General features: G+C 34.1%; 1 protein-coding gene across 3 annotated transcripts in view; it reads right to left on the reverse strand.

Moving 5' to 3' along the window:
* Positions 1-19,601, reverse strand: part of VPS13C (vacuolar protein sorting 13 homolog C) — a 186,053-nt gene that overhangs the window by 61,550 nt on the left and 104,902 nt on the right. For all 3 annotated transcript variants that reach the window (XM_057722664.1, XM_057722667.1, XM_057722666.1), the window contains 12 exons: positions 18,369-18,505; positions 16,006-16,162; positions 14,953-15,032; positions 14,398-14,457; positions 13,530-13,686; positions 11,708-11,824; positions 10,314-10,417; positions 9,742-9,909; positions 8,245-8,549; positions 7,144-7,291; positions 4,888-5,038; positions 2,655-2,767 (listed from right to left, as the gene is read on the reverse strand). In XM_057722664.1, the coding sequence (XP_057578647.1) occupies positions 2,655-2,767; positions 4,888-5,038; positions 7,144-7,291; positions 8,245-8,549; positions 9,742-9,909; positions 10,314-10,417; positions 11,708-11,824; positions 13,530-13,686; positions 14,398-14,457; positions 14,953-15,032; positions 16,006-16,162; positions 18,369-18,505 (1,697 nt within the window). The remainder of the gene's footprint in view (positions 1-2,654; positions 2,768-4,887; positions 5,039-7,143; positions 7,292-8,244; positions 8,550-9,741; positions 9,910-10,313; positions 10,418-11,707; positions 11,825-13,529; positions 13,687-14,397; positions 14,458-14,952; positions 15,033-16,005; positions 16,163-18,368; positions 18,506-19,601) is intronic.

Raw genomic sequence — 19,601 nt, forward strand, 5'->3', positions numbered from 1 at the left:
TACTGATACAAGAGTAGTGGTGATGGTCAGTTCTCTGCACAGTGGTTGTAGCTCCCTATCTTCTCTCACTCACAAGAGTACAATACATGTAAGTGAGTCAGGATGAAATCATCACTGGAAAACTTGGAATGCCTTTAATTTATAAACATGTAAATAATTTACAAACTCGTGATCTGTATTAATAGAAATGAGCAGTGACACATCTACTGATCACAATATAATAGTGTTTGTGGTATGGTTACTGATGTAGAAAATTTGGAGTGACCGAATTTTTTTTAACAAGTTAAAATTCACATAACACAACACTGAATGCTTTCTAAGTGTAGAATGGTAAGTTGTAAATGGCTACATGAGATTAACTGAGGAAACTGAACTTGGGCCAGTGTCCAGGATGGATGAAAGGAAAAAGAGCAACAAACAAGGAAGACACTTCAGTATTGTGTGAGCTGAGAAGTTTCTAATAAAGCAGCAGTGAGAAATGCCAGGAAAGAACAAATGTTCACTCAAAGGAAAAACTGACAGTACTCAGTGTCTAAATGAATAAAGAAGGTCAACAAAGAAGGAAGTAAAAGAAGACACCAAGATTCTAAGGCTGGGGAACCTGCAGGATGGTAGTACCTTAATCGAAATGAAGAATACATTTAACTGTTCATTTTCCATTATGTCATTTTCTGATCTTTTTATTAACATTAAACATTAGAAATTAAGGCAGTCACCTCACACTGGTCAGAAAATGTCTACAAATAACAAATGCTGGAGAAGGTGTGGAGAAAAGGGAACCCTCCTACACTGCTGGTGGGAATGTAAATTGGTGCAGCCACTATGGAAAACAGTATGGAGGTTCTTCAAAAAACTAAAAATAGAGTTGCCATATGAGCCAGCAATTTCACTCCTGGGCATACATCCAGACAAAACTATAATTTGAATAGATACACACACCCCCATGTTCGTAGCATCACTATTCACAATAGCCAAGACATGAAAACAACCTAAACGTCCATCAACAGATGAATGGATAAAGAAGATGTGGTATATACATACAATGGAATACTACTCAGCCATAAAAAGAATGAAATAATGCCATTTGCAGCAACATGGATGGACACAGAGATTATCATACTAAGTGAAGGAAGTCAGAAAGAGAAAGACAAATACCATATGGTATCACTTATATGTGGAATATCAAGTATGACACGAACACATCCACAAAACAGAAACAGACTCACAGTTATAGAGAACAGATTTGTGGCTATCAAAGGAGAGGGAGGGTGGGGGAAGGAAGGATTGGGAGTTTGGGATTAGCAGATGCAAACTATTATATATAGGATGGATAAACAACAAGGTCCTACTGTATAGCACAGGGAACTACATTCAATACCCTGTGATATATCATAATGGAAAACAATATTAAAAATATATATTTGTAAGACTGAATCACTCTGCTATACAGCAGAAATTAACATAACATTGTAAATCAACTATACTTCAATAAAATCTGGAAAAAAAAAACTGAGGCAGTCCATTGCACAAATGACAGATTTTAGCTCAAGGCCCAATGGTAACAATATATGAATATTGTATAAGTTCAGAAAACAATATGAAACATAAGAAAACATAAATGGACATAAACAACAGATATAATACTTATCAGAGCATGTTATGGGTATTATCATATTATATGTATGAGTATTATGATATATTAATTGATATAATCAAAAACATTTATTAGAAGATACTATCTATATAATAAAAAATTAACTTTCTAAAATATCAATGACAGGGCCTTCCCTGGTGGCACAGTGCTTAAGAATCCAGCTGCCAATGTAGGGGACACGGGTTCCATCCCTGATCTGGAATGATCCCACATGCTGCGGAGCAACTGAGCCCGTGCACCACAACTACTAAGCCTGGGCTCTACAGCCTGTGAGCCACAACTACTGAACCCCTGAGCCGCAACTAGTGAAGCCTGCACACCTAGAGTCCATGATCCGCACTGAGAAGCCCATGCACTACAACAAGGAGTAGCGCCCACTTGCCGCAGCTAGAGAAAGCCCGTGCGCAGGAATGAAGACCCAACGCAGCCATAAATAGTAAGTAATAAATAAGTAAATAAATAACTATAAAACAATGACACATTATGTGGTTCAAATCATAATGGCATTAGACCTTGGTTCCTCAATTCACTATCCTTAATATATATCTACTGCACAGACAATTTATTCAGGAGAAATCTAACTAATGCTTGTATATCATGGATGATCGTGAGCTTAAAAGCAATCCTCCAAGGCTCCAAAGCCACCACCACATCATCTTCCTTAAATAAATACACACGTATATCTAGCTATGTACTAAAGTTGCACAATTAACTACTCAAATATAAAATTCTTTTCCTAGTGACAGGGAGATAGGTCTAAGAGTTTTAGTGCTGACATTACTTGGAAAAAAGTAAAAACTTTTCCTGAGCCTAGTAAGATTAAAAACACTGATAAAGTGAAAACAGAGAGCAAGACCCACGTGCATTCTGTAGGTCAAACAGAATTTAACAGACATATCCATTTTGAGAAGAAAAGTCACATCAAAAAAAATGACAACATTCTAAAGTTGAATATCAAGAGCTAAGGACTTCTTCCTAGATACAGACATTAACTACATACCTGGCTGGGGTCACTGTTATAAAGTACAATAGAAAGAGATTCAAAGTGAAAGTCAAACCGGAGAGTGACATTCTGGTCCAAAGAAAGCTTTGAGCCTGTCACATCTTCTTGTTCTGATGGTTCAAACATAAATATGAAAATTAACACTTTGTTGTACAGTAGAAAGTAACACAACATTGTAAAGCAACTATACTCCAAATAAAAAAAATAAAATAAATGAAAATTTAAAAGATTGTAAGTATGTACATGACTTTATTCATATTTTAAAAGCTAGGATAATAATTTATTATTCTAAGTTTATATCATTCTTTCAAGGATTCTTTAAATTATTATGAGACAATTAGCAAAAATGGCAATGTATTCCATATATATTTAGTACAGGGCTTAAGTGACAAAGGCAGACTATCTATATTAAAAATAAAAAGAGACAGGGCCCTGCAAAGAGTATCAAGACAACTTTTTTAAAAAAGCAGAGCAAGACTACTTCATCATAGTTTACAATTATCAAAGGATTTCACTTAACTGGTTACAAGCTATTCTCAAGAGATTATGAAATTGGAGGCAGAGAAAAGTAAAACACTTTGTCCTAGAACAGACAGCTAGTCAGTAAAAGATCCCCTGCTACTGTAGTTCACGTCTCGCTATCTTTAATTACCTATATCACCCAATCCATTACCTTTACAAGAAGAACAATATAATTCAAAAGCAGAGTTGAAGAGAGCTCAAATATAACGTGGGACAGGGAGCCTACAGAATTCTGAGGTGAAAGAGACTTCGAGAAGTAATTCAGTCTTTTCCCTCATCTTTAGGCAGAAACTTTTTAGACAAAGAGGAATAGATATTGCTTTCAATCACTCCTACAAAGTGATTCTGCAGTCTCTTTTGGAGACTGATTCTATTCCTTTGGTCATTTACAGGAAAGTCTATTCTCATTGTACAAGTTACTGGAAAAGCAAATGCTGCACAACTTTAACCACATAAAGGCTACTCCAAGTTGGAAAACTCTAGGGTTTTTTCCTTTACTTTTCCTGAAAATAATTTACATCCCAATCTTCAACATCTTTGTAGCTTTTTCGTCTGAACTCACAAGTTTTCCCAAGTACCACATTAACCCTATAGCTTGAACCAGAGACACGAATGGACCATAGCTGAACATAATGAGATCTTCAATCACATAAAGCTTGTCTGCTACAGTTTATTCATCTGTACATAGCTCCTGTCTAACCAGAGCAACCATCTACTTATCTAGCATTTGTCTATACAGTGGCATGAACTCAACCTGGGGAGAAGATGCTGGCCTTACTAAATTCAAGTAGTACTCACAACTGTCCTGAACCAAAAACCTTATTTTTCACACTGCTCTAGTCTTTGTTTCGTGATTTCAAAATACACCAGACCTAACTATAGGAGAAGCAGTGCTGGTTTAGTATTATTAACTGGCAGTTTTACTGACTGTTGTCATAAGTAACACCTGAGCATTATAAAAGCACAGCAGTCTGGGTCCATTTATTAAATAGACAAACACTTCATCTCTTTTTAGCCATGGAAATACTAAACTATTCACAGCCTAAAATAAAATGTATGATATTCACATAACAATTTTAAATGATGAAAAAGTGAAATTATAAAATTATTCCATATAATTGTTCAAGAAAGCAAAAAGGAACCTTATATTTTAGAAAAGTTTCCTTTTAAAAATGGCTGAATATATAAAAGGTTCAGTGCTTTTGAAAGATTCAATTTTAATAATCTGGAAAACTCCCTTATGTATCTGACTATATCACTCCCCAATGAAGCCAGATTAGCACAGCTCTTACTAAACAAGAATCTTCCTATTTCACGGACCAGTCATCTGAGTATGACCCCAAGGTCCTTTTCTCTCAATTATTTTGGGACCTTACTATGCTGCATGCCTACTTTGCTTTTTCTCTCAAAGTATACCACATCAATGCTCCTTGAATTGGGAAAATTCAGCTTTCACAAATAAAGGGCAAACACACATCACGCAGGCAACAAGAGGTGGGCCTTCCCCATAGAGCAATGAGCCCACCTCCTTCCCCTGGGGGCTTCAAGGCAGTCCCAGCCCCAGCTGATTTTCCACAGTAAATAATGCAGTATTGCATCAGTTCGCATCACATTATGCTGGACAACTAAAATATAACACTGTAAATAAATATGGCATTAACACTAATTTTTCTCTATAATCAAAGCAAAAATCTCCATCAATTTATACCTTTGAGGTGGTCAGGTCTACTGAAAATGTCTTTTCTTACTCTTACAGCCTCCTGGGCAGACTGTGGAGGGCTTGGCTCTGAAGAAGCTTCTCCAAGATTCTCTAGCAAAATTTTCATTAAAATTGTTAAGTCATCTTTACTGAGAGCAACCTAGAAATCAACAATAGGTTGTTGTTAATACAAAGTAATAAAAAATGCAAAATATAATATCTATGTCTTAATTTATGGTCCCTCAAATTAAATAACTGTACATTTAACTAAGGAAAAAAAAAGTGAGTTGGGGCCATAAATACCAGTATAAAAGTATTTCATCTTGTATAGTATTAGACATTACTACTGTGTGTAAACACGTTTCTGCCTCTACTCATATCCAAGGCCCTGCCTTAACTGTTACTATCTATCTCGTCCTATTCCTGGACCTGTGTCCCTCTCCCCTCACCCTAGCTCCTCATCTCCACTCTGCTACTCTCTCTTCTCATCCACTACCGGCTTCCTCCTCCACATTATTTACTCTCCACCAAACTCAATACAGGAAGAGTGCTGTTTAGTTTGCAGTCTCTACCAAGCAGGAAAAAGATGCTCTCCTGCAACGTAGCTCTTATACTCAGAACATCCGCATCTGCAAATACTTAAATAATTTGTTTAACTTACCAAGATGATGCCTCTGAGAACAACAAATACATTTACAAGGAATTTTTAAAAACCAAAACACAGACCAGGATATGAGTATCTTGCTAATCTCCAACCTTTATAAAGGGGGATATGTGGCAAAAAGGGAAAAAAAAAAAAAAAAAAAAAAAAAAGCAAGAGCTTTTGAGTCAGGCAGATCTATATCAACTATACCACTTTCAAGCTGTGCTGCTGGCTGTTTCTTAGCCTCGACTCAAGTTTCTTAATCTTTAAAATAGGAATAATATCATCTTTCTCATAGGTGGCTGCAGAACAACATGAAGCTGCTAGAACAAACAAGGATGCCACTGGCTGCTAAGATCCATTAAACCTTTTAATCCATCTTTTGTGCACTTCCCCTACACATATAGTGGTTCAAAAGGCCTTTTTCAAGTACCTAAACACAAATTCACACAGGTGCATTCACAGCACCTTTTCTTCTGAACACCACACTACCCTATGTCCCCCAAATTAGGCCCCTACCACCGAGGAAACTGCCTGATTCCCAGCCTAAATGAAACGGGAAATATTTTAGCATGAGATAATGACCAGGGATTTCTTATTTGCAACAAGCTCCAGTCCTCAGATAACAGATATCACTTTAATTCCCTAGAACTTCTCTGTATATTCATTCCTACTTGTGATACCAACCAAGATATCACAGCTGCCTGAAGAACAGCTAACTTCACCACCTCCTAATATTTGGAAAGGATCAAATGTTAGTTCTGGGATCTAATCTTAGCAAGGGAGAATTTAAGAGAATATTCCCATATTCTGGAATAGAAAAGTCTCAGTCAATCCCCTAAACAGATGCTCTTCTTCATATAATGTATCTACTTATACTACAGGCAGGGATCTTTCATTCCTACAGCAAATTTCAATTTTAACATCTTCCCTAGCAGAACTCTGCTCCTTTGACCCTTCTTATCTTAGAACTAACTCCGAAATAATCACAGATATCAAAACGTACTAACTACTAAATTTCTTTCACACATTCTGTTTAGTCACTCTCCCTCCCTTACCCTATCCCCTACTGTTTGGCTTCAATAGTTTCACACATAGGTACACAAGAATCATAAGATTCCTAAACTTCCACAACCATCTTCAACCAGTATCATCTCTTTCTGTGAGCCTACATATGACCTGCTAACTACAGTATTAAAAATACTGCCATTTATACACTTACCAAATAAACATATTCACCTATTAAAAAGTTCACTTTTCTAATTAAAAGAGTGTTTCTATATGTTAAAAATACTACTAAGGTACTTTGAATGTGGTACCTAAATATCACTTTACAGTGTCTTATAATTTAACTGCCTTAAAACTTTAATAGAATTTTCTAAAATTATTAAAATATTTTCAGTAGACTCCATAGCTTTTAACCTCAGAGTTCATGCTGGCTTTACCAAATATCCGACTAATATGAAATAAAGAAAAGTTTGGGAAACGAGGATAACTTCATTTTCGGTTAACAACACATTCCCTTTAAATGTATCATCACTTCTCAGGTACACTAGAACTACACTCTGAGCAACAATAAAAGCCTATCTAGCAATTTTCACGTATTTTATACATATACTTACCTGCATAGGTTTTAGTTTTCCTTTTATCTCCATCCCTGGAATTTGCACATACCATGATGCTGCTAAATTTCGCTGCACAGATAAAAGCATGTTGACTGGTTTTAAAATTTCAATGTCCTGTTGCGGTAAGTCAGCCTGCAAAATTGTTCTGAAAGATAAACAAGTATTTTATATTTCTAAAATCTACATCTTGAAATGAAGACTATCATATTGTGTAATAGTTTCCACATAGCATTTTTCTAAATACTAGAGGCTGCCATCGGAATTCTTTTAGAACATGCTTCTTTTCACAAATCAATCTGAATCAGAATGAATCAAGTTTACATGCAAAGCTATGTAAACAAAGCCTATATAATACTGATTCCACAGAGACAAATTCAAGAAGTATGACTACTGCACTATTTATTATCTTTCACAAGGACTATTTAATAATAGCAACTAGCCCAATGTCAAACAAATGAATGTTACATCCTCCTAAAACTGACAAAGTGATACTCTACTTAGCCCTTAGGTTTATGTCATTAGTACTTCTCCAAACTCAAAGGGAAAAACTCACCAAACCTAGAAGTTAAACAAGCATATTGTAATGGTCATTTCTAGCCTGTCTGCTAACAAATATTTGAATCACCAAATAATTTACTCTTGTCATTCAACAGAACCAACACTTTCCCATTTGGATTTGATAATCTATTAGATATCTCCCTGAGAATTCCTAAATGTGACAAGGTTTAGAAATGAGAAATAAATCTTAAATTTTATTACATTTTAAGAAGTCTCTGTCCATGTACAGAAATGAAAAGAGCTATGTGTAAATAAACTAATAAATATAAATCTAAATTAAGTATTACTGAGTAAACTATAATTTTATAATAGGAAATTTTTATAGAGTGAAAAAAATGCTATAAATTTACTAAGACAAAATGTAGATTCTGTGAGGTCCACCACTATCAACCACTAACCAAAACCCGACAGTCAAGGTTTCATAAGTATAAGAAATAAAGAATAAGAACTATAAATCACCAGAGTGTTTTACCCTTGGCAAAGATTTTATGAAAACTCTATTTCTAGTAAGTAATTCACCACTGCATTATTTATTTTTACCTGGACAGCTTCAGCTGAGTGAGTTGGATGTTCATTTTATCGATGACTGGGGGAAGAGAATATTGTTCCACAGAAACTACATTAAATTGGTTTTCAACTTTGATTAAACCCAGATCTGCTATAACAGCATTAGGTGATAGTGAAGACTGAGGAATGATAATAACTGGTGCTTTCAAATTGATATCCATCAAAAGGCGGAAGCTCTTTTCAGCCAAGTCTTTCATGCCAGAAGCAGCTCTTTCTGCAGCCTGGACTGTAGCTGTGCTCAAAGCTTCTTTGGCAGTTTGAAAATTGTTGAGGAAGTTCTGTTAGAATATAACTGGTATTTAGAGTTCCCCTCAAAACAGGATTTATTTTTAAAAGGAAAAACTTTAAAAAAGAAAAACTAAATAAAAGAGGTGATATAAAAGAGATGTTATTTATGATTGTGTACATGGAGTGAAGTCTAGAAAGATACACTCTGAGATAATTAACAAGTGGAAGAAAGAGTCCTTTAACTTTCACTTTATTTATTTCAGAACTATTTGTTTTTTGACAAATTTTAGTAACAATTCTTTTTAAAATCTCCCTTTTACTCATGAATGTTGGTCATTTTAACTCAAATGTAAATAGAAAGATGGAGGAGAACTCTTTACGCCCCCTAAAGTAGCTCCAATTCTGTACCTCTAGGTTACAGGAATAAAGTCTAGTTTTAGAAACTAAGGTTTTGCTTATTCCTGAAGATTCTTTTCTTAAGGGTACTCCAGCACAAACAAAGGTGCTTAAGTGTTTGTAATACTGCAATCATTAATAACTCAAAAATTCTTTATTTAGAGTAAGATACCTTTCACCTCAATTTCAACTAAAAACAAAGATTTTTCCCAATGGAGAAAAGAACTGGAAGCAATATTCTTCCATGAATAACACAAATGGTTTATTTAGTTTATTAAACTAACCCCCTCCAAATAAATTACTTTCCAGAAAAATAAAACACGATAGTTTAGGTAGAAATCCATGACTTGAAAGATTTGATTAACAGCCCTGCTAAAAGACACAGGCAAATTTAACTCTTCAGCCCATGACACTTACACATAAATAAATAATTAAAAGAATTTTATGGACTTGTTCATCGTAATTATAATCAAAAGCTGTAAGTTCCAGTATTAGTCTTCAAATACCTGATGACCTCCTTAAAAGACTGTTTTAGCTAAATACGTTTTAAGGGTATCTCATAAAACAACACTGAAAAGTCCTAATTAAAACATCAGAAAGTACTTTCAAAATACATAACGATGGAAATGTTAAAGAATGACCATTCACAGGTTCAAAATAACGACAACAAAAATTCATTTAATTATCCACCATGTAGAGGATTTCCTTAACTGTAATATTCTGTTCAGCATTTGGAGTTTATCGCACAGCCCTATTAGTAAAGGTTTTGACTATCTAGATTCAGATGTATAGGCAAAGATATTTAGGCTTCAATGAGAACTAAACATATTTAAAAAATAAACTTACCAAAAGAGACATGAAGAATTTATGAACATAAACAACTTGAATACAACCCACTTTGAGACTAAGTTTGCCATCTACTTTAGACATATCAGCATAGGCCTTTCCTTCTGTGGCGTCTGGATAAAGAGTCATTTGGAACCTAAAGACTTCATCTCCCAAAATAGAGACAGCCTAAAAGTATTAAATTAACTGGTTATTACATCAAAAGAGCTGTATCACTGTATTATAAATGTTTCCTTGTTACAGAATCCCTGATATGTAAAGAGGCATCATTTAAATTCAACCTCCAACAAATTATTAGTTAAAAACATTTAACCTGACAATAACTTTTTCCTAAAGCTATTTAAAAAAAAAAGTTTTATCAATGGCAATATCAATCACTTAATTGGTTAGAAATAACTTCTATAAATCAAGTAGCCTACATACAATGTGAAAGCAGATGATGGCCACATTCATGGCCAATCCCTAACAAAATGCATGACAGACAATAAATACACACTGAACAAATGATTAAAGGCATCTGAAGCCTGAAAAACAAACATACATTTCAATATAGAGATGTATTTTTTAATTACCTTTTTGTGAATGGAAGTCACATCAGCATCCCTAACTATGATATTCTTAAGTCTGGCAAACATGTCGGTCTGCTTTGGCCTCACAGAAACAGAGGCATCCATTCCTGTGGGAAACAGGACACTTTTCATGTAATCCACGTGAACTAATTCAGTGGTATTTAAATTCAATAATATACTACCAAAATAGAGAATAGGTAAAAATTTCTCACTGCAGACATATTAAAGGTAACAACTTCTATGTATGAGATACCTAAGAAAGATTATTATACCTTTAAGGGCTAGAAGCATCTCATACATAAAATCTGTGGAAATTTTAAAAGAAATCAAATTTCAAAGAAAATTAATCACAGGTCTCCCAACACAAGTATCCTGTGCATTAGTAGCAAAATCAGAATTGGTCATTTAGGACAACGCCTAACATTTGTTAAAGTCATTTTATAAACATTATGAATGAAAATTATTAGTCTGAAAACTAAGCATAAATAAGCATAATTTGATGAATACTATTCTCCGTGCAATAAAATGTATCTAAAGCACAATCTTTTAAAATTTCTCTTCAAAAAAAATGTTTGTCATTCTCATGATCTCTAAAGGCATGATTTCTAAAACCACTCCTCAGAGTGAATGAGAGAATACCTGCAGCTAAGCCTTAATAATGAACCCAAATCATTACCATTTTACCCATAAACAGGTACTCAGTAATATCTGTTGAATGGAACTGATTTTCTAACCCCCTGTTAGCTGCTTATTATGTACATATCAGGTACTTTTCTTAACATATATAAATCTGTAAACTTAATCCTCACAACAATCCCATGCATAATTATAACTATCTTCATTTTATAGAGGAGAGAACTCAGGCACAAAAGGTTAATTAATTTGCTCAAGGTCAGTCAGTAAGTGTTAGAGCCAAATCTGAACCTTGGCAGGCTGGCTCCAGAACCTATGTGTGATCTGAACTCATCTTTGTATCAAGCTGCTGATGAGTAAAGCTTGCAAAATTTCTTTTAGAAACCTCTTTTTCTGAAACTATATACGCACAAAAGACAAGGGAAATTGGATAATGACATTTTCTTTACTCAGTGAGATGTTATGATATTCATTTCTCAGTTTAAAGTTATATTATTTTGAAAATGCAAACAGAACATAAGAGATTAAGCCTTGGACTGATTCTGAATATTTTTTTAAAACATAAGGAATGTCCCACATCAGTCATGAATCATAACAAATTTACTTTTAACATTTCAAAGCACATCTTCGAAAAGTTTGCAGGAATCTTCAATACAAGTAAACCAAAAGATGACTTATGAGAAATCTACCATGCAACAAGCTCATTCTTCCTGAAGATCTATGTAAAGACACAGAAACACCTACACCAAGGAAAAATTACTTACCATGTATTCTAATATTTGCAATGTTACACTTCTGATCACAGACAAAGACATTAAATGCATTTAATTCAGCTTCGACCTTTAAACCAAACACATCGTCTTGAGAAGCGCTGCTGGATACTGAAAAGTCATAGAATCCTTGTGATTAGCAAAGTGCAAAGATGACAAAACACATAAAGTAATCTCAAATTCACTAAAATAAAAATACATTATGAACTATGAAGAACCAAAAAGGTCTCCATTAAGATTACATACAATATTATTTTTAAATCAATTTTCAAATGCCAATCAGATAAAAACGAGCATGTTTCCATTCAAATTAAAAATAAAGGCAACCTTCACTGGCACCTTATAAGTATAATTTTGCTAGATGGAAATTTTTCTTCTGGGAAAAAAGAAAACCCCCTATATTAGAATTCTAAGATTCCATCAGTGCCAAATTTTGATTTGGAACTCCTTTTCATATCATATATTAGATCAAAGAAAAAAATTCATGAATAATTGAAATAGTGATGAATTAGTAAAATATGTATTATTAACTATGACACATACATGTTATTAACTATAGAGCCAATTTCTCTAGATTGTATTAAGTTTCTCCATGAAGAATCTTAAAGTTTATAAGAAATGAACATAAAGGACTACAGTTAAGAAAAAAAAAAATTACCTTATAATGTGTATTTGTATCTGTGTACATGTGTATAAGAATCACAATTAAATGGATTCCCTTAATCTACTTTAGTCCAGGTCCTGGTTCATAAATTTAAGATATGATTTCCTACAGATTTGTCTTGACTGAAGGAAACACTTTTTCCTATAAAACTTTAAAGTATGGGCACATCAGTCCTTAATAATCAAGATGATAAAAGGTCTTTTATCTCCCTTAAGATTTAAAGTAGCAAAATCAACCCATAAAAAAACAACTATACAGCATAACTAGAAGACTGTTTCTTTGGATTAGTATTTTTTGTAGTTTACTGTGAATTTAAGCATTGCTTTTTCATTCATTCAACTCTGTGCGTGTGTGTGTGTGTGTGTGTGTTTGTATGTATATGTACATATACGCTATGTATTTTCATGGATATTAATGTAACAAGTACATTAAAGAAAAAGAAGGTAAAACTCTTTTACTCTAGTTTATAGCAAAAATATTGCTCTGCTCCCTCGTTAAAAAAATTAATAGCTAATGGTCTGAAAATTAAATTACCAGATGTTAGATACTCACATCATATGACATCAAAGAAAAATAATTAAAATGATATTTAGCTTAAAAACAGGCCCATGTTCACTCAGGCTACACCACATCTAATACGTCGTGGCATGTGCCCATATCTGTATGTGCCTTAAATACAGTTTTGGTTAGAGACCAACGTGAGTCTGTCTCTTCCATGAGATTGTTCCTTTTTTGTCTTGCAAAGCTGAAAACTGTTGAGCACAAGATAGCTTTAACTGACTGACTGAAATGGGCCTCCGTTACTACACATGATTGTGTTCGTATTTTAATTTCTTCTTTTCTCACTTTCACTGGAGTGAAGGCTACAGAGACATCAATGCAAAGTACATACAACTTTATTTTCCATAAAGCTAGGCAGTGAAATCAAATATAAATACGTGATTAATATTAAACACTTATTTAAAATCTCTCACTAAATTACCATATTATACCATAGGGATAAAATCTGCTTTCTTCTGAAACCAACCTAATCTGTCAAAGCAGCTAAAACATTAAGATGCTAAATAGTTATCTTAGCTCGAAAATACAAGCTACTATATGATTATTAAAGTTCAGATGGAAAGTATTAGACCATGACTCAAAAGTTAATACCAGTTTTGGCAATGATGCTTCTGGACTCCCCCATAAGTGGTTTCAGCTCCGATTCCTTCTTAGAAGATTCAGAGGATGGAACAGCAGATGATAAAAAATCCATGAAGGACAGTAAAGCTTCCAAATGAAGAACTAAGTCTAAGGATGAAAATGAAACCTAAGATAATGAACAATTAGAGAGGCAGATTTCAGATATGGAAACATTTTTATGTCAAACTTCATTCAACATATATAAGTAGCACAAGAATAGTCCAACTAAGGACTTTTCATTTGAAAAAGAACTCACTATTACTTTGTTAACCTTTATCAGACAATAAAACAACACTGCCCACTCCCACACCTGACCATAATTCTAACCTCAATGGAACTTGATGGGCTTTAAGTAAAGATACAGGAAGTATTATCAGCCTTAGGTCGGTCCCCTTACAGACAGTACCGAGACAGACTATACACACTCAAATGGACTGTCAGCAATCTCTGTACTAAGCCATACTTTTAGCCTTACTTTTAATTTTTTTTTAATCCTAAAGCCAATTAACAATTCAAATGTTTAATGCTTCCATCCACACGACGCCAAATAACCACAGTGAATACAATTTCCTTAAAAAATATACTATTTCGTATACAACAAGGAATCATTAATTCATATCTGGGAAACAAATAGTTATCTTAGGAAATCAAATCAATTTTTGTAGTAATTTTATTTAAACTCTATAGCCATTTCTTTTATCTACAAAATTACCTCTATTATTATTACCACCTTTATTCTAATTTTAGAACTCACAATCTCACAACTGAAGATGGCTTTGAAGCTAGATTTAAGCATTACTATATAACCTGGCCTTATAGTGAATTAGAAAAGATTTACCTGAAGTCTTTGTTTGGTATTCTCATGAATGGTTTTAAATTCTGGTCCATCACTGTCTGCCTACAAATAATGATGGATTAAGCCACTGAGTTGCAAACACTAAAAATTCACACATTGAAAATATATATATATATTCTTTACTTTTCAAAGTATGCTATGAAAACACTATAAACATATTTCTAAAAGGCAAAGAAGAACATGCCAAAAACATGACCACATAAACATTTTTCATATTCTACAGAAGCAAAAACCCAAACTCCTTATCTTACTTGGGAGGAAATGCTAAAGGTAGAGGAAACTGTGTGTATCTAGATTATAACAGATTTTGCTTCAAATTACAATGGAACTTTGTATACATCTACTTATTCAAAAACATAGTGTTAACTCAGAAGTTTATTGAAATTATCCAGGATTGTCAGATGCTTGCATAATTCACTACAATCAACCAGTTTTAGGATGAAAAATTTTAGGGGAGAAAACAGATATTATATACAGGGGAATTTCATAACTTTATATATACAAATATTAAAGAATCCTAGAAACAAAACCAGGTACCTTTTTCAATAACATTTTCAGAAGGGGTTCATCTGTTACATTAGAAGAGTTAACAATGTGAAGAGGTTCTCCTTTAGAGTCTAAAAGAGAAAAAGAAAGGCTACATTCATTAGATAGTTTAGACATTTCAAACGTGTTTAAAAACAGACCAGCGAGTTACACAAATATACATATGTCACACTCAGTTGTACGCTAAAAAGGGTGAATTTTACTGTATATAAATCAAATCTCAATAAAACTGGCTTTGAAAAAAAAAGTACACAACTTCCCAAAAAGAACCCCCAAAAAACCAGCACCGGCCAATTACAACTGCTGTAACATATAACTAATGGTGTTACTTATTTGAACAAATCAGAATATATTAAAGAACAAAGCTATAAAATACTCAAACTAGTGATTATTCTCAATACAAGTTTGCTTTACCTAAAGTTACCCCACAGAGTTCCTATAAACTTTAAACACCCATACCAACTTTAAAAGTTGGTTTGGGGCAATTAAGAACGTGAATTTGAAAGGCTGGAGAGACTACAAGGTGATGTTAAGTTTTTCCTCTACATACTTCTGGACTGTTTAATTTTTATTTTTTGCAAGTATATATTAATGTCACTAAACACAAATAAAAAACATGATGCAAGTTTTAAAATAAATAAAAAACCAAAGGAAAAAAGTTACTTCCTAGTAAATTAACGCACCTCTCACAAAGGGTCCCTGTGCTCCACATCTGGGTATTGCACTTGGTTCCTAACATATCAGTTCTCAGAGCACAGTTATAATGTAATACTGTCTTTTATAAGTACTCAAGTGTTATGTACTGAAGACATATGCCTCATTTTTCTTTTAGATATATTCTACTTTGTGCTAAATATTTAGATATAGACTTTATGATAAATAACCACATAATGAATTTTAAATATCAAATTACTTCATATTAATGTAATAAATTTAAACTAAATAATTATTGTGACACTACTAAATATGTTTAATGTTGATAAAAAGGTAGGGACCATCTGCCTATTACACGCACAATATACAGAGACTATACTTCACACTTACCTATGAACTCAAAGCACCGCATACTAATTTTTTTTAGATAAGCTTCAGCAATCAGGTCATAGGCTTTAACTCTAGCTTCCAGTCCAAGCTGCAGGACATTTAGTTCATGTAAAGGCCTTCCTTTCTTTTCTGCTTTTTCCATCAAAGTAATCACAACCTAAAAAAGGTACCAGTATTACCACAAACTATTTCACTAATATACAATGAAGATAAGTGAATAATTTAAAAACCATCCAGAATGATATTATCAAAAAATTCACACAGTGTAAAAATGTTCACTTCTACTTGTGCCTGGAAATTACCAAGGGTTATTTACTTTGGAAGGCACACTTACTTGTTCAGACTTTTAAAGCACTGTCACTATATTCTAGTGGGTTTCAAGATAGTTATGAAAAAGAAAAAAAAGTTGTTCTGCCTAATTCCCAGAAGTCCTAGTCTGATGGACAGTGTCAGACTAGATCTGAAAGTCTGAGATAAACAGTCAATTTTTAAACTACTCCTAAGGCGAGCTTTCTCAATCCTGGCACCACTGCCATCTGGGGCTGGAAAATTCTTATAATTCTTTCCAGTGGGAGTAGTCCCATGCACTGCAGGCTGTTTAGTGCATCACTGGCCTCTAGCCACTGGTTGCCAGCAGTCCCCTCTCTCTGGATAGTACCAACTGAAAATGTCTTCAGACTATGCCAATTATCAGCCTGAGGGGAGAATGCAAATTGCGCCCCCCCCCCCATCCTACTCACTCTCCTAAGGGAAGGGAACTGTAATTATACGTGTTACAAACGATATTAAAAGGGACTTACAGGCCTTCCATGTACACGTGTTAATGAAGCCCACTTGTAAACAGAATAATTCCTCTACCAATGTTTCTTTTTTTCTCCTTTTAAAAAGAATTTTATTGAATATAACGGGCATACAATAAACTGTATATATTTAAAATGTACAATTTGCTATTTTTTTCTTCTGTCACCTATTTATCAATGTTTCAATTATCAAAGCCTAAAAATCTTCAATAACTAACATTAACCAGAAAAACAGCAGAGGTTTAACATGAAGGAAGTTAGTTTCAAAGCATATATTTCAGATCAAAAAAGTAGCACTAATTTATTTAAAAGTTTATTATTTATTTTTTAAAATAATTTTATGTATGTATGTATGTATTTATTTTTGACTGCATTGGGTCTTCGTTGCTGTGTGTGGGCTTTCTCTAGTTGTGGTGAACAGGGTCTACTCATTATTGCAGTGCATGGGCTTCTCACTGTGGTGGCTTCTCTTGTTGCAAAGCAGGGCTCTAGGCATGCAGGCTTCAGTAGTTGCAGCACATGGGCTGAGTAGTTGTGGTTTGCGGGCTAGTCTAGAGCGCAGGCTCAGTAGTTGTGGCACACAGGCTTAGCTGCTCCGTGGCATGTGAATCTTCCCAGACCAGGGATCAAACCCGTGTCCCCTGCATTGGCAGGCAGATTCTTAACCACTGCACCACCAAGGAAATCCCAAAAGTTTATTATTTTTAACTCAAAGATAGAACATAACCGCTACACAACTATTTAACAATGAAGGGATTTTGGAGGAAGTTCTTGTAAGTCCCTGTATCTACGATGCTTTCCCTCATACACACACATTTATGCCTGTTCCTCTTTCTACCCTGTCCCAACTCCTTTCCTGAACCCCTTTCTCAGGCTGTATCTTCTTCTTCTTTAAAAACTCAACTCAAAATTCACTTCCTCCAGGAAATCTTCCGAGACCTTTTCAGACTGCTTAGATGCCCTCTTCCTACCATCACTGCCACGAGCTCCCTGGACACATTTTTAATGGGAGTACTTATAAAAATTTCAATTGTTTTCGTGTTTGAGTTCAGAGTTTATGCCTTTTACCTCTGTATCCTTAGCACTTAATACATGTAATGAATATCTGTTATGTGTGTGAACACAGAAGAGGAAAATTCATTTACTCTTTCCTTAATCTGCAGATGGAAAGCAGATAATGGTAATATAACATTTTTTAAACGCACACATATTATGTTTTATTCTATTAATGATTTCTAAAATTTGCCAAGAATTTCTTTGTTATTTTTTCCTTTCCTGCCTTTCCTATATACAATCCAAAACAGGCCACATTCCAACTATCCTAAAATCATTTGAAAAGCCTGTTATAGGGCATATTATCATTTTCTCTATAAAATATTATATCCCCCAAATATAACTCATCTTTAAAAAACTCTCAAATTTTTAAGCATTATTTCTACATACAAATAGCCAAAGGTTTTTTTTATCCATATCAATAATCTACAAGTTTACTTTAGTAGATGTAATTCCAAATATCCATTATTTATTCACCTCATTTTATAAAAACAGATGAAAATTACACACCTCTTTGATTTCAAATTTCAGCAGCATGTTAATGATGTCTACAGATCTAATTTCTTCCGCGCCAGCTGTTAAACTATCTTGTGAAACATGCACATCTTGTTTTAATGTAGAGATTTCAAGTGGCTCTTTAATTTCACCTAAAGATGTTTAAAAGAAATTCATTCACTTTCTGTTTCTTACATGAATACTCAACAAGGACTTTTACAAGTACTCTGGACCTGTATAAGTGCAGGCATTGAAAATTCACAAATCAATAATACACAGCTCCAGCCCTTAAAAAGCTCAGGGCTTGCTAGAAGAGGCATATATATTTAAAATACAATGAGAAGTCTCCACCTAGTCACATTAAATGGACAAATGTTAATAGTCTTCATGCAAGGTACACAGAAAGCACAGAACTAAGCATGACATTGTCATGAGAAGGTCAAGAAAGTCTGAATAGGAGAGTTATCATTCAAGCACAACTGAAGGATGTCCTCACACAGAGAAGAATAAAATAAGAGGTAGTAGAAAACCAGAGAGAGAACACATCGGGATAGGTTTTGCAAACAGAATGGAGTTTGATATGGTTAAATCCTAAGGAGCATAATAAGAGCTAAGGCTTGATATGAAAGAAGGGGGGTGTGGGGGAGTTAAAGCCTCTTACACCATACTGAGAATCAAAAGTAAAACCATATGACCTTGTTATCCTGAAATTCACGCACCCCGAAATGCAGTAAAACTGCTTTCTAAACTGTAATACACAACACTAACAATAGCTATCACTTGCTAAGTACTTACCTCTGTGTTGGATGCTGTGCTACCAGACAACATGGACTATCTCATTTAACTCTTATAACAATACTCTGAGGTAAAACCTTTCTTGTCCTCATTTCACATGTGAGCAAATTGAGGTCCAGACAGATTCAGTACCTTGTCTAGTGTCTTCCATATGGAAAACCACTGCTGTTAATTATTACCTTTGAGAAAGCAACGCACAGGGCAAGGTTTCTTAACTATCACCTTATTTCACCACTGTTCCAAATATAATGTGATGCAGGGAAAACAATTCTAGCAAATATTTTGCTTTTACAAAACAATTCCTGGAATAGGCAAAGATTTCTTAAATAGGAAATAAAAAGCTCTGATCATTTTTTAAAACTATGTATGAATTCATTAAAATTAACTCTGTTAAAAAAAGACCCATTAAAAGAGTGAAAAGGTAAACCACAGATAGCGAGAAGATATTTCTAC

This window comes from Hippopotamus amphibius, chromosome 2 (assembly GCF_030028045.1).
Source record: "Hippopotamus amphibius kiboko isolate mHipAmp2 chromosome 2, mHipAmp2.hap2, whole genome shotgun sequence".
NCBI lineage: Eukaryota > Metazoa > Chordata > Mammalia > Artiodactyla > Hippopotamidae > Hippopotamus > Hippopotamus amphibius.